Source organism: Camelus dromedarius, chromosome 4 (genome assembly GCF_036321535.1).
Source record: "Camelus dromedarius isolate mCamDro1 chromosome 4, mCamDro1.pat, whole genome shotgun sequence".
NCBI classification, from domain to species: Eukaryota; Metazoa; Chordata; class Mammalia; order Artiodactyla; family Camelidae; genus Camelus; species Camelus dromedarius.
In genome coordinates, this window is record NC_087439.1 from 51869324 (window position 1) to 51885751 (window position 16428).

The following is a 16428-nucleotide window of genomic DNA, read 5'->3' on the forward strand; positions in this document are numbered from 1 at the left end:
CCAGGGCTCGTCTTGGGGGTGATGGAGATACACAGAAACTGGAGTGCAGTGATGGTTGCACAACTCTATTCTTTATAATTGATATAAAAATCATTACATTCTAAAATAGGCGAATTTTATGCTATGTAAATTACACCTCAATAAGTCTGTTTTTTAAAAGAAAAGTCAAAGGAGGTGAGCATGAGCAACTAGGTTAAATAAATGTGGCAGAGAGGTTAGGTGGGATGAAGACTGAAAATGCACCATTTCACCTGTCACCTACTAAGAAGACGTTTATAAGAACATTTTCAATGGAGTGAAGAGGTGGTAAATGGCAGGACTGGAAAGTGAATAAACACAGTGGGATGAGGATTGGGGAAGCTCAGCAAGAAGAGGAAAGAAATGTCATTTTCCCATTTCAGGAGTCCAGATGTGAAGGGAAGGAAAATTATAGAGTGGTAGCTTTAGTGAGGGCAAAACCATTTGGACATAACTGTAGACCAAAGAGAACGAAGGAATAGAAAAAGGAAATTTTTAACATTAGAGGATGCTGAAGCAAGATTCGGAAGGCTGCAGGAGCATGCAGGGAGGGATCTGATAGCTGATTAGCGTTGGACACACAGAGAAACTACGCTTTACTGGTGACAGTGGAGGAAGGGTGAATACACCAGCAGGTTTGAAAGCTGAAGGGAGTCAAGGCAGGTAGGCTCAAGGGACTCATTTTTCCTCAGTCACATGAAAGGTAAGGGCACAGGCTGAGATTCAGGAACTGAAACTGCAGGAAGAGGTTTGAGAATTGAGAGTGAATGGGCACCAACTAGAGAGCATATGGGGGACTTGGCTGAGGTCAAGACCCATAAATCTGTAACAGCGCCCATCGGCACAGTTGTATGATTCTGCAGGAGCATCCAGAAGCTTGGAAAGAGAAGCTGAGTAAACAGAGAGAACAGACCTAGTATTGGGACTTGGTAGAATCAGACAGGGTGGAGGGTGGGGAGCTGAGGGCATGGGGAGTAGAATGGAACTGAATAAGCTGGTGAGAAAAGAGGAAAAGCCTGAAGGGGTGGAGACTAACAGACTGAGAGCACGGCCAAGGTCAGGACAGAAGGCTCTGGCTCCACCAGGAAAGAAAAGAGATTTAGTGAAAGCGGGGAAGATGAAAGGACATGAGGTCCTTCTGGGAAAGTGTTGTCTGCAAAGCTAAAATTCCAGCCCTAGTTCCCAGGCTTCTGGTTCCAGAGGCCAGAGTGGGCCATGGAGGTAGACGCTGAGCGAGAGCCCAAGAAGGTACATTTTTGGCAATGAAGGTGCAGAAAAACAAGTACTTCTCTGTATCTCCTCTGCCATTTCAAGTTCTGAGAAAAATATTAATCAACAGAACAACCTGTCAGTTGTAATACCTCTGCCAAACTCAGAGCCAAGGAAAACTGAAAAAAAAAAAAAAAAAAGCACAAAAAAGAAAGATGTGGATGGAAGTCTTCCTACTTTGTAGCATAGAGAACTATATTCAATATCTTGTAATGGCCTATAATGAAAAAGAATATGAAAAAGGAATGTGTATATATATATATAACCAAATCACAATGCTGTATACCAGAAATTAACACCACATTGTAAATCGACTATATTCCAATTAAAAAAAAAAAGAAAAGAAAGATGTGGAAAAGAAAAAGGAGGCAGCGCAGTGGTTACCTGAGATTTCCAGGGCCTGCGCATGGCCTTGCTCCAGAGGGTTGAGAACTCAGAGTATCATAGAAGAGCTGACAGAGGTGACGTGGGGAGGCAGGATGGTGGCCCGGGGAAGTAAGGGTCAGAGTGTTGGGAGGGTTAGGGGGAGAAGATGGAAACTGGGAACGCACTTAACATTGGTTGGCTCTACCCCTGAGTGGACCTTGCTGGCTCCACCTCCCACTCAACCAGCACCCACCTCCCTGAAAGAAGAGTGAACCATGGGGACCTGGGTGCACTGGGACCGGAGTTAAATGAGGTTAGACTCCAGTACTTCTCTAATACTGCTGTCCCCTTCAAGAAGCTGGGACCTTTGAGAGAATCCTAGTCTACCAAAGGGAATTTTACAGATTATTTAGTACAAACCAGTCAAAATAATGCCCAGAAGACATGCAAGAGAGATCTGAGACTGGACCCACCAGCCCATAATTTCTAATTCTGTGTATTTTTGATAAATCACATGAATTGCTTAAATATTCAAAGAGATTCATGACTTATTTTTAAATAGAAAATGACTTTTTTTTAACGATTTTGTTCTATAGGATACTGTAAATATTTGTAGGCCATAGTAAAAAGTGCCTCAACACTGTCACTTTGGTTATTTATATATACTACACATACCCTTGTATTGTTTTCCAGTAAAATAACTTACTCTTCGAGTTTGTGTACAGTGCCCTGGAGAACAAAGTGGATATAAACGAGTACATGCACTGGGGTAGAAGATCTGGAACAACCTGTGAGGGCTTCTATTCCTATAGAAAACAGGAAGATGGGCAGATACCATGCTGCCAAAGTTCGTCAGCCCATAGGTACCATACCTCCTCTGATGACTTTAGAAATGCCACATAAGTTTGCAGGATTTGTGATCTGGAGCTGATGCTTTGGCCAAGTATGTTTAATTCTCTCTCTAGCCATTTAGCTTTAGAAGAAAGCGATGCCACTTCATCAGGTTCAAATTCATTTTTCTCCGTCAAGAGTTTCATAGCTGCTTCTAATTCATGTGCTGTCTCCTATGAAAGCAAAGCACGGGGGTCAGAAGTTGACAGGGGAATCATGAACATTCACATTCCATTACCTTCCCTACCACCATCTATTACGATTATTAATTGAACTTGTAACAAAACTCTCCTCAATAAAAAAAAAAAGGCACATATTTCAAAATTCGGGAAAAAGGCACCTTAAAATGAAAAACCATCTCAAATTATTCTTTCACTCTATCAGTTATACTGCTTATTTAGAACATTCTATTTTCAGAGCCACAAATAGAATATTTAGTAAGAAAGGGTCTAAAATAAATAGGCAGAAATGCTTAAAATAATTTAAATAAAAGAATTATATGGGATCATTGCTTTATTAAATTTACCAAGAGCTCTAGAAAATTCTTAAACTAATTTTGTTATAGAAGAGATGACAAGTTTATAGAACTTATTTACTCATTTTTAATTTGTTAAAGAAAGCCATATCAATTATGTAGTCCTATTAAAGTCTCCATCCACAAGAGTTTTAAAATAAGTACAGGGAAAATGGTACACGTGAAGCCTGAATAACATCAAGAGTGAAACGGACTTGCTTAGGGTTGCTCTCCAATGTTTTCTGTTGAGTGCAATTTCTGGCATATCAAATCGAACCACTGATTCAATGGAAGAGGAGGTATCGTAGTCACCACAGACACAATTGCCAAACAGAGCCATGCAGAATTTCATGTGAGACCGAGCTAGGATTCAAGCAAACATGAGACAAAAGCTCCACTCTCATTTGCAGCAAGCAGGGAGTGCTCCCCCGCTTGTATTTACTATGCTTCCCAAGTACTCCTGTGAATAAACTTTTAATTTACAAGCTCTGCTTCCAGAGAGCACTCTGGGAAGGAGGAAGGCAGGAGTTTCTCCCCATGCAATTTCCTCCTTGCTTCTAAAATTTTTTAAATAAAAAAAAGAAATTGAGTTCAGACATACATTTCATTTTAGACATTTTAAATAATGAATAAAAAACACCCCATTAAAAAAAAAATCTGGTTCATTGGTGAGTTTCCGGTGGGAGCGCTGTCTGTGAAGGAGACTCTTCTGTCAAGAACTGATGGCGTGGTGAGGCTGGTTCCTGCAGACTGGGGCATGTGCCTCTCCTTCCTAAACACCTGCTGGGGCAGGCAGGGACTTCACTGCAGGTTCAGAGCTGCTAGCAGGAATAGTTGAACCTAAGTCCCATGTGAAAGGGGTGAGAGGGTGTTAGAGGAGGCACCAGGTAGAGGGGGGGCATTTTTTGTCTCTAAACATTGGGTGTGCAAAGAAGATTATAATTTATTTTGCTTCCTGGAATCTTGCATTCACGCATGTTGCTTTTGGTAATTTTCTTTTGCAACTCACTCTAGCAGAAAATTACAAATATCCTTAGAGAAGCACACTTCCTGCCTTCTCTGGCACTCCAAAAAGGAGTTGCTAACATCTCCCAGGCAAGAAAAGAGGGCCAAATGAGTGTTTAATGCCAGGTTTCAGTGAGCCCTCATAATGCCCTAATAAATGCACATATAAATATAGGTAATTTAGATACCCATAACAGTAAGAATTTTTAAGTCATTACTTGCCACAATACCAATTTAGGATTGCAGCCCCCAAGGGAGCTAGGATTAAGTATTATAGCTACTGCATATAAAGAAAAGAAATCATATTTGTAAAAAATAACCATAATAACAACTCTTATCTTATTTACCTTAGCTTGTATATCTAGTTCCAGATATTTACTCAAAATCTTCTCTGAGTCAGAAAGGCTGGAACCGACATCCATTGCACTGGAAAGTGCTGGACTGATTTTCTGAATGGACAATTCCACCTTTAGGAATAAGGAATATATTGCAGCCTTAGGACTATGTATTGGCAGATATGTATACGTATGTGTACAGAAGGTAAATATTACTCTCTGCATTCCCATTATACTTTATACTCATATATCCATTTTAATTTAAAAATAGTTTTAAATAATTCAGAATTTCCCAATATTTTATATATTATATATTACATATTTCTATTAATAATACTGCTCTTCATATGAGGTAATACTACTAACCACCAATAGAGGGTATATGTTTACAGATATTTCTTTCATTAACAGCAATGAGGTATAGGCAAGAATCCACATTCTCTAAGAATTTATTATCTCTATTACCTAGAATGGATAATGCACTTGTCAACACATCAATAGGGATGAATTTTTCTGGTTCATTAAGTCAGAATCATCCACTGTAAGCTGAATGGGTCCCAAGCTACAGGGATATTTTGAAGCAGAGGTCCAGTATGAGATCACCTTATGGATTACTATATTTAGGGCCAAGGAAACCTGGGGCTGCACCACATGCTGTACATGTAATAATAAAACACAGAGACACACTTCGGTGATTTAATTGATGAATGTAGGGGACTATGATTTGGTCTTCAGTACACATGAATCAATGAATAGAGAGACCTTTAAAGGGTTCTATTCAAGTTCAGTTACGGCCTTCATCCCCCTGCTCAGTCTAAAGTCCACATATCCCAGAGTCCAGTTGGCTCTGAATTGGCAGTAAGACAAGTAGCAGCAGCCGTCTGAGTTCCTCTGTTTTCCACCACCACCAAATCAGTGTGAGTCTCCGGCGCTAGGGAGCACAGCATCACAGCTGCTGCCATATTTGGCATCTCCTTGGACCCAAGCATCAGAACAAGGCTCAAATTCCCATCTCCGGGTCAATAACAGGCGAGGAGGACAGTTTAGATAGAGATGTGGTTATTTAATGACCTCTCTGTGAAGTCTATTAATCTACTGGTGTAAGTCAGGTACACAAGTTCACAGTAACAAATGAAAATAGCACTGAAGATTTGAGACCCAGACTATGCAACACAGTTCATTAGCATTAATGTCATTGAGATATTACTAGTTTTTGCTATAATCCCACCTACAGACAAGTAATTTTTTATTTAGTCAAATAGTAGCTGCCTGGTTTTATTCCTCTCTGAGAATGGGAAATAAAATTTTCCAAACCATTGTATTCACTCTGTAGAGAGGATTTTTCACATGTACGGTTTTATTCAGAGCAGCCAGGTCCTTTGTACTGGTTCAGTTCAATAAAGTGTGATAATGGCAATTGATTCCTAGAACCCCTACACATCATTTTTGGTATCTGCCTGCTGTTCTTGTGCTGTATAGTGCCATGTTAACCAAAATGCGTGTGTTGGAACCATGCACGGAACCATGTAAATCAAGGAGGATACAATCCCAACATGCACATGGTTCAGTCAACATAGTTCTGTGCAAACTGAGAACTGCCTTTGTGTGAACATGTTCAGGGCTGGGGAAGCAGTTAGAATGACTTATCTAGCTTTGGCAACCTGGGGCAGGGATAGTTGATGAGCAGTAGTGAATTACAACTTCATTTTGTTGGGATATGAAGTCTAACATGTGATGAAGAGAATCCTATGGAGACACACCCCTATCCTCCCACCATGCCCCCATGCTGCAGTTGCCAGACCGTCAACTATTTTCACCAGATAAGGAGCTGCAACTAAATAGTAGCTTAAGAAGGACGTATTTATGAATTCACCTTTCTTAGGTAGCCCTCCACTGAGGCTGTTAATTGCTGTCTCTTCAGAGCAAATTCCTTGTGCGCGGAACACTGTTGCGTCAGATGATCCACTCTTCCCCTAATGCAGCCCATCATCTCATGGACACCGGTCACGCGAGAGCTGAATGGAGCAAGCCAGCTGTTAGTTCACTCCACCCCAGGGAGAAGCCCCAGGAACAGGGAACATTTGAAAATGAATCTTTCATGATAAGCATGAGTTGATAAAAGTTACCAAGCTTTAGGCTTTAGGATAACAGAAGTTAAGTAGCTATAGTCCTGGTACAGCAGATAGCAAAACAAAATATGTTTCTTTGTTTAGGTCAGTCAGTCCTGAGGGAAAAGATGAGTTTTATGGGTTTTTGCAACCAGGTCTAATCTTATTTTCTAAAGGTTCACTTTTTAATATTTCTGTAAGATATTTTGAAAACCTTATGGCAAAAAGCACAGTATGTTTGCCAAGAGTTTTCCTGGGGGTGTTATTGAAAAGCTTCATTTATCTAAAGATGCTCTTTGAATAGAAATGTGCATCAGCCAATTAACAAAACATTTACTGATCCAATATGGTAAAATATTTATGTAACACTAAGGTCCTTGTTCTCCATGTTTAAGAATGGTCAAGGCTGTATTCATAGATGAAAACCAAGCTATCACTAACCACTAATCACTAACCAAGTACATCTAATGTACTTGTTCATAAAAAGAAACCAAGCCCCACGTTGTTGTTTCTCACCTGTGCTGGCCTCATGAGAAAAAGAAAAGTGACATAAGAACTCATAAAGTGAAAATGCCTTTAAAACAACAGATGAACTTGGATCCCATTTGCACTGGTCTAAAGACAGACTAGAAAGTTTCCTAACCATTTCCAACTTAGGCTTATTAGCAATGCAAGACAATGAAAGAACATTGCTGATGGAATGAGCATGTTCTAATTTTCAACCTACCCCGAGATGGAGCCTCTCCTTCTATGTAAGAAGTTGAAGTCTTTAATTTCCTATCAGTCATTTCCTTCCAATACTAATAAAGATTAACATGGAAACACTTACATTTAATTACCCAGAGTTAAAAAAGATCTTGGAATGAGGTATAGATTTCAGTAGTTTTATCTCAAATAATTAATTTATGACTCTGTAAAAATGAATTTAATTAGTAATGAAATGAGGGCAAGATCCCAAACGCCTGAGAGGTAAAGTGACTTCACAGGAATGACAATGAGGCTGCCAGAGTTGAGAGTTCATCAGGCAGCTTGAGAATCTTGTGGAATGTGCATGGTCCCGTGGGACCACGGGGTCCCAGAGAAGTTTAATTGGGGAGTGAGGAGAACCTTATTCCTGATACACTGTGTTCCACAGGTGTTACACTAAAAACAAGTTGGTTTGCATTTTAATAACTCAGAGACAGCGAAGAGAATAATCAAGAAATCAGGAGAGTTTTAGAAATAATTCTTAACATACTTACATCCACAAATCCTATAAAAGCAGTATACTGGTAACACTAGTCATAATTTGAGTGGGTTTTAGGCTTTGAGACATGGCAAGATAAAAAGGCACTTAAAAGCCCAATTGTCTTATATGTTAATAGTTTTCTGTAGAATATGCAAATTTGGAAAGAGAAAGAGAAAGAAAAAAGAAAAAGTGAATAAGCACTGTAGAAATAAAGTTTGTCAAAGTAAATGGGTAAATATTTTCTAAAAACATTTATTGACCTCTTACTGTGACAAGGCACCATTTTTAATGTTTTAAGTAATCTCTTCTATGTCTTGTAACTATCCCATGATCTGAGTATAACTGTTATCTCTATTTTGCAGATGAGCAAAGTGAGGTACATAAGTGCTCAGTAACTTGCCCAGGTCACACGTATTACATGGCAGGGCTGGGATTTGAACCTATTCATCTGATCTAGGGTCCACACTGTTTACCAACTCATGGTACCTTTTCTGGGTCTGTGACACATCACAGAGGATGGGGAGTATTCTTCGTCTAAAATTTCACTTTCCCTTGAACTGAGTATTGATGGAAACAGGATTAGCCTTGCTGGCGTGCTCTTGAAATTGGCTGGCTTCCCCAGGTAATGCAATGTCTGTCTGTAGTTTGCAAAGTGACCAATAGAGGGCTGACATCATGTTCAAATTCACATCCCAAAGGCCGCTCCAAGCACAGAGAATGGAAATGGGGAAACAAAACCAAATCAAGCAATCATTCCATAAAAATATCGCTCTTTAGCAACTTATAATTTTAATTTACATGAATAAAAACCAGTCAAATAGGATCTCCTTCTCCGTCTTGGGATGGACCATTCATTTTCAATTTTTCAATGACCTAGGAGAACTGGGTCTCATTTTGTGGTGATTTATGCCTTATCCTGTGTATCTATTGTATTATCAATTCTTTACGGGAAAGACAAGATTCTTTTCATTCATTTATCCTCTGCATCTCTGAGCACACAGCCTTGAAAGAAGTGGATCAGTGCATATTTTCAAATGAAATAAAATACACTTTGATCAATATTTAAGGGAAAAGAAGACACAGATTTAAGGAAAAGGAACATATGCACAGATAGTTACTGTGTAAAACTGTCACTAGCAACAGTTTCCAATAGTTTTTAAACAAAGAGGACTTTGCCCTTTGCCCACTTATGGAAGTTTTAGGCTATGCACAGACTGCCCAAGTTCTTCTTTGATGGGTTAGCATCTATAGTTAGGTTGACTAATACTTTCCTTCTCTGTTCCAAGCCTTATAGGGACAGACTGAATTGCCTGTCCATGTGTATTCACTCTTACTTGTGGCTTAGATCCCCTCCTCAGTACGAGGAGTTCTCAGTTATCTCGCTTACCCTAGCCAGCTCCTATTTTCGCCTCTCTATGTCCTTGGCTAGATCATCTCTGTCTGATCGGGTATTAATCCTTTCCCTCTGCCAGACTCCCAGTTGGAATCTATCTGTCACACTAACCCCAGGGCCACTCCCTCTCCATTCCTCCTTAGTGAAAACCTAATCTGCAGGTTACAACCAGCCCTATTCCATCATTTTCAGTTAGAGACTTGAAAAACTGACTCCAGACATTTCTTTTGAACGTTCCAAAACATTTTAAAACATGGATAGCATGCTTATTGCCAATTTTCTCCAAGCCTGAAATGCAGATGGTTTGATCAAAGGAAAAATATGACCTCACTCTCTGCCAACAATTCATACATGAATTGAAAATACATTAATAGAATTCCATCAGCCACCCAGAAATGAGTCCTATTACTTCACTGGTAATATTAAATAAATGATGGGACAAGAACTGAGGACAGATAACAGAAATTTGGTTGAACAAAGACTCTGGGCATTTGGTTCCGATTCTGAAGCCACCAGCTCACGTGCTGCCTGATGGAGTGGCTTAGGGGCTCCCAGTGGACAAGCCTCCAGCTCCAAAAACGTGTGGCTCTGAAATTTGCACGGGAAATACTGACTGACCTCTGGGCTGTCTGTCTAAGAATGGATCAGACAGGTCCTGTCTGTAGTATGAGCATGAGGTATATCAGGTTAGTCCTGACACTGACTTTGACTTCTTCAAGCATCACAGATACTCAGAAACGACAGACTGGGAAGGCTTCCTTAGACATTTGTATGAAACTCCATCATGGGAGTAGTTTCTCCCCTATTCATTGAGCCAGTATCGAGGAGGGAAGGAGGAAAGAAAAATGATTGATTTTTCCCCAGAGAGCAGAAACATATTGACTTCTGGCACAAAAAAATACACTATTACATTTGCTATATGAAGCAGTTGCCCTGTCTTTGCATCTGTTGCAAATTGGGGCTGGGGGAGGGGAGTAAATCCCAACGTTAATGCGTTCTGATGATTCCTGAAAGCAGCAAGTTGCTTTCAAACCTTTCATAAATTACCATTGGCAGCCCATCTGGATTAGGAGCTGAACCAGATGGTAAGCACTTGACAGCTTACTCCATCTCAACAGAAGGAATCAGCTGATCATATTTTTCCTTTTGTCTATGGAAAAATTATACTTGGAAAATAAAGAAAAATACCTCCTTTATCTTTAGTTTGCTACTGCTCTTGACAGGAATGATTCGTGTTTATCATCTTTATTTTGGAGGAAACAACGGCCACCCTCTAGTTTTTAATCCCTACTTTGAAAAAGTGCCATTCAAACTGCAGAAGTGAAATGCATGTTTTTATAATAATTTTTTCTGACTTAAGTGATTTACATTGAGAATCACTGCTCACCAAATGAATATCACACCCACACACATCTCTTCTGTACACATGGCAATGAAGGAACAGCAGGTAGTCATTGGGGCTGAAGCTATAGGGTTCCTGGGGTCTGGTCCAGATCCATGCAGAGATGCCCACAATTTCCATTCCTATGGGACCAGAGAGACCAAAATGTCCTATATGAAGGGCACCACAGCTAGGATTCTACCTGAAATCAGCAACAGGGATGGCATCCATCCTTCTTGTAAAAGAAGGTTGAAAATGCTCTAACCAACTCCTACTGGAGCCAAGGAATCAGACTTAGCAGTGCAGTCAGGAACCCCTACTCCTCCCCAATCTGGTTTCCTGGCTGCATCTCTGAGAGCCGCAGTATCTCCATGGGACCTTGAGTGACCCTGACCAAACAGCAGAAGATGGATTCTTGACTGGAGCCCCTTTGAGTTCAGGTAGAAGTCATTGCAAAGCTACTAAAGAGGAGAAAGAAAAGAGGAGAGAACAAAGCAAGGACAATAAAGCTGAAGAACAAACACTTCCCAGCCAGAAGGACAAGCTACAATCGCAAAACACCTGAGGAAAATGAATCCTAAGACCTTCAGCCATCAAGACCTAAATGTACTGTACCTGAGGCAAAAATTAAGCAGAGCAATCTGAAAACGACTTCAGTCTAAGAATGTCTCACATTACCAGAGAGATAAAGGAAAAAGTCCATACCCATAATGAAAGAACAAGAACTCTGAAACAAAAACAGAAGTCAAATAAAACTGGATATGAAAAAGAAAGAGTCAGGGATCCTAGAAATGAAAACAATATAGTTATGAAAACAAACAAAAGAATTTGATGGCTGAAAACAAAGGGGAAATTAACAAAAGAGAAAAATCAATCTGAGGGATTCACTGAGAACACAATGCAAAGAGAGAGAGGAATAAAAAATATGAAAGACAATTCAGACACCTGAGAGACAGACTGAGAGGCTCCAACACTCCTCCATTGGGAGGTACAGGAGGAAAGGAAAGAAAAACAGAAAATCAATATTTAAAGAGATAATTGCTGAAAAATATCCATGATTGATGACAGAAATCCTCAGATAAAAGTGGCACAGCATGAGTTAAACAGACCAAGATTCTCATCTGAGGTAATTTAGAAAATATAAAAATACATTTTAATGTATATTCTTCCAAAAAAGGTTTTCTCTTTGCTGTCCTTTCCATCCCTCCTCCTCCAAAGTTAGCATGACGCTATATATGGGATTTGAATCCTACTTGACCCTCTTAAATTATACTGTGAGAATACTTAATCTGTCTTCAAATATTTCTCCAAAGCACCCTTCTAATATTGGCTTAGAATATTCCATACTGTGCTTGCCCTTAAACAATTCAAACGTTTCCCTATTTTCTGGGAATATTTAGGTGGTTTTTAGGTTTGCACTATTATAAACAGCACTGTGATGAGCATTTTATTCATAAATATGTTCACTCACATCTTTCCCTCTCTGTTTTCTGTGTTCTTTTCTCTCTAAGCCCCCTCATTGCAGAGAACTCCCCACTCCAGTTGTCCAAGGCACAGATTTCTGCCCCTTTAGTCAGCCTTCCTATGTAGACTCTGCACTTCCACACCCTCTCACTCTGGGATCTTTGCTATTTCCCACCACATCATTGACATCATAAATGAATAATTTTTCATATTGTAATGAAGGGCTCCTAGATATTGTACAAGAGCCTAATCTAATTACTCTTAGATTTAACTGAAGGGTAAACTTTGGGTGCCTTCCATACTAAGAGTGTCAGAATTATAAAAGCCTTAACAATGTTAACAGGACCAGACTGCAGTTATGACATTTACTCAGCCTCTAAAGAGAACGACTTAACACGGATATAAAAATATTTGGAAAGTGGCTGAGTTAACGTTTTCATAAGAACTCAGCTTTGCAATTCCCTAAACTTCAGTGTCTGACATTTACCATCTAAATATATCATCAAACTTAAAAAAAAAAAACCCAAAATAGTTATTTTAAGTCCTTAAATGCTTGGTAGAATTCCTATAAATGTGACCATAGATGACTCTATGATTCAAAGAGTTTTTGATTTTCTTTGTTTTGTTTTGTTGGAGGGAGGGGATTATTTTTATTTGCTTTATCTTTAATATCTTTTAAAATATTTTTGCCATGACATAAACTTTCCTTTTATGCCATTCCAGCCCCTAAACATTTCAAAACAAGATGCCTAGTATGTAAATACTTAGCTAAGGAACATAAAAGAGGTTTCCGACACAGTTGACCTTGAGGGCTGACCTCAAGCTGATGTCATGGTTTGGATGACGAGATGATGCTGTCACAAGTCAATTAAGGAATGACTCAGAACGCCACAGAGTGAAAAATGAAACCATAAGACAGCTGACAAACACAAAGAACTTCAAAAAGTATTGTGTGGTAGGTATTGATTATGTTCATCTTGGTTGGAAGATGTAGACCCTTCACCCATCTTAGATTATCAAATTGAACAATGGCCCTCTCAAGTCTCGTTCCTACACTTGACCCATCTAGATCACAGGAGCCTGGGATTGTGTCTCCCTTCTCTAAAGAGGTGGCTCCAACACCCACTGTCCCCAAAGCTTCCTCGTGCCTAAAAGGAGGGTTTCTAGTTTTTGTCCCATTGTGGAAAACTCCACCTTCACCCAAGGTCTCTGACCCAGCATTTCCAATCATCACAGCTTCCTGTGGCTTAATAAATAGAGACTTCTGCTTGGTAGTGTTACTGGAGACTAGGCTCTTGTCTTAGGAAAGAATCCAAGAGTGAGACACAGTAAAGTGAAAGTAAGTTTATACAGGGAGATACACACTCCATAGACAGATTGCAGGCCATCTCAAAGGTGAGAGAGGCAGCGCTGGAGCTTGGAGTTGTCTAGGAAAGTAAGATCAGCCATGAGGTTTTAATAGGCCAGGTAATTTCATATGTTAACAAGTAGGAGGATTATTCCATCTGCTTTGGGGAAGGGGCAGGTATTTCTAGGAAATTAGGCTACCACCCACTTTTTGGCCTTTTATGGCCAACCTCCAAACTCTCATGGCACCTGTGGGTGTGTCAGTTAGCATGCAATAACAATGAGCCTACAGTGAGGCTCAAGTCTACTGGAAGTTGAATTTTCTGCCATCTTGGGCCGAGTTGGTTCTAACCAGTTTCTGTCCTATCCTCAATTGCTGTGTCATTCTTTTAATGGTTGTGCCCTGTTCTCTTCCCTCCTGTCTCAGTAGCAGGACACCTTTGGGCTATCTTTACACTCGGTGCTCTATGATGATGCCAGGGAAGGCCCAGGAGGAAGTGAGGGGGCTGGATTCCAGGAGCTTTCAACCTCACTGTAAGTCTGGTTTGACCATTATCAGGTCCCATGACAGCAACCCGCATCATAACTAAGTGCAGATGAGTGCACTAAAATGCCTTTCACATTAAAGTGTATTGAGGTTATGTGACAGATACTCTGAAAGGTAATAAACAATTTAAGGATGACTCAGAATTATTCTATCACCTGAGTATATGGAGGAAAGAGGCAAGGAAATATGTAAATAAGCATTATTTATTTTGTGAGGCTTCCCCAACTTCAAAGGTATTTGATTCCAGGATAGAAAAACAGTGTGGATCTGTTCTTAATAATAAAATAATTACAGAAAAATAATGACAAAATTCTCAGATTTACTGGGAAGCTTCATCACAGATTAATATGAATTTCTCAAGTCCTATTGTGTTAAAGAATAGAAAAAAATTAGATCTAAGGGTCTCTGAAATTCCTATCTGCCCCAGTACTAAATTTTGCCTTTTATTACCTCAGGATAAATGTTTATCTGTTGTATTTCTAATGTAAGCTTCCCCAGTTCATGAAAATGAGTATGATTTGGTGCAGCTGATTCTGTCGTAGCCATCTGAAACAACATGTAACTCAGTATTTTGCTTTTAAAACTCTTTGTATAGAAGGTTAAAAAAATAAGTGAACCAATTGTTTACTGGGTGTTCTCTATGTGCTGAGAGTGGTGCTATCCATCTGATTTTTAAAGATCCTCTATAAAATGTATATCTCCATTTTACTGATGAGGAAACTGGGGTTTAGAGAAGTTAAGTTTAAAAGTCCTGGCATTGTTTGGCTCTCGGAATGCATGAAATAAAACTCCTTTGATACTAGGTCCTAAGTTTCTTACCCACACCAATTTTCAAATGTCAGACAGTAGGTATTTTAGTGTTTTGTGTCCTGGTAGTGTGGCTGGCATTCAGAAGTCAAGAAAGCCATTGTGATGCTCAGTAACGTGGACCTTTCTCTGCTGAAATTTATGTTTATTTTTGTTGCCATTAGTCTAAACTCTACCTTCAATACAGCCATGGCTGCAATTTGAAATCTCCTTCTTAGGTTCAGTTTCTTTCCTGTGATGGTAACCCAGGTCATCGAATAGAAAAATCGTTAGATGAAGAAGGAAAGCAAGTCCCAGATGGGATGCATGGGATTGAGGTCAGTAGCCACATGTGGCTCTAGTTCACGACTGAGATTCTAATGCATTTCAATTCAGCTTTTAGTGGATTTCTATTCTACATCTACCCTCTAATCAGAAATGTCCTTTTCCAAGTAACAACTGCACTTTACCTTCAGTTCCTCTTGCAAAATGAAATAGTATTGATTTGTAAAATATTGTGAAATCTCAGGGCAACCAAATATCTTGGAACTACTATGAAAGTTCATTTATATAGAATGTAGACAGAATTCACACTGCTAATTATTGTTTTTAATCCAGTTACCTAACCACTAATTCAAGTTTCTTGAAATGGTCTCTACCTATGACGTCTTCTGTTAAGATCCAGTCTGCAGCCTGAAGAACAGAACTACAGCCCGTTTGAGAAACAATATAGATTAAAAATTAAGACTAGAAAGACCTAAGGAGTCGAAAAGAATGAGACCAACTAAGTAAATAAGCATGTGGACCATTACCAAATGGATTGCCAAAAACAGTCACTAAAACCCTGAAAATAGAATGTAATATAAAATAAAAGCACTTCTCTTAATTTAAATACTGAAAACAAAGCATTATTGATTAGAGCAAACAGGACAAAGTTTAGGAGTACTAAATTGTGACCTGCCTTCCAACTCCAGGACTGAAGCATCAAAACTGATGCCAAGAAGCAGGCCCTGTATTTACCCTCATGCTTTGAACAACTAGAAAACCAGACAAAGCACACGAAACAAGGGTTCTCAGACACTGAACGACAGGTGGCACAGGACAGCGACCCCTGAGAGAAGGGAAAGGAAGGTGAGTGCTGTGATTGGATCTGCCTGCTGCCTGGGAGGTAATCTCCAGACCAAAGCTCAGGGAGGTGGAACCAAACAGAGCCCAGAGGTCTTGCTGAGCTGAGGAGACAGAGATCAGACTTCGAGGAGTCCAGGACACCTAGAATTTCAGAGGCAGCGTACTAGAGACAGATCATGAGATCTGCAGAGGGGCCTTTGGCTGCCTCCTGATTCATCCTTGCATGAAAGGAAACTGCCCAAGGCCAGGGAAAGTACCACATGTAAAGAGTGGCCTCAACTGAGAAACAGTTATCTGTCTGTGCTTTGAGACCTACATGCTAAGCTGACATGGGACCATTCCCCAGTTATGGCTGGAGAGCTCAGCACTTAGTCCATCATGACACGACTCAGATCAGTGTCCAGCATGTGCCCTGAGCCCAGGCTCAACAAGTCCAGGAACCCTAGAGGGTATCTTCTGCATGGTCCAAGACACTTCTACATTCTGGAAGACTGGATCTTTAGCAGGGGAGGGGAGAAAGGAGCTCTCATACCCATACTTGGGGGCCAGACATACTGAGACTCCTGGAGCGGGGTGGACACACTATCACCTGACGCATGGCTTGGACTTAAAGACACTTAGTAACTATAGATATTGTTAGTTTTTCCA

At 40.0% G+C, this 16428-nt stretch overlaps 1 protein-coding gene across 8 annotated transcripts in view; it reads right to left on the reverse strand.

Moving 5' to 3' along the window:
- Window positions 1–16428, reverse strand: part of CCDC141 (coiled-coil domain containing 141) — a 194972-nt gene that overhangs the window by 52568 nt on the left and 125976 nt on the right. For all 8 annotated transcript variants that reach the window (XM_031451742.2, XM_031451741.2, XM_031451739.2 and 5 more), the window contains 3 exons: window positions 6272–6413; window positions 4411–4530; window positions 2526–2717 (listed from right to left, as the gene is read on the reverse strand). In XM_031451742.2, coding sequence (XP_031307602.2) covers window positions 2526–2717; window positions 4411–4530; window positions 6272–6413 — 454 coding nt within the window. The remainder of the gene's footprint in view (window positions 1–2525; window positions 2718–4410; window positions 4531–6271; window positions 6414–16428) is intronic.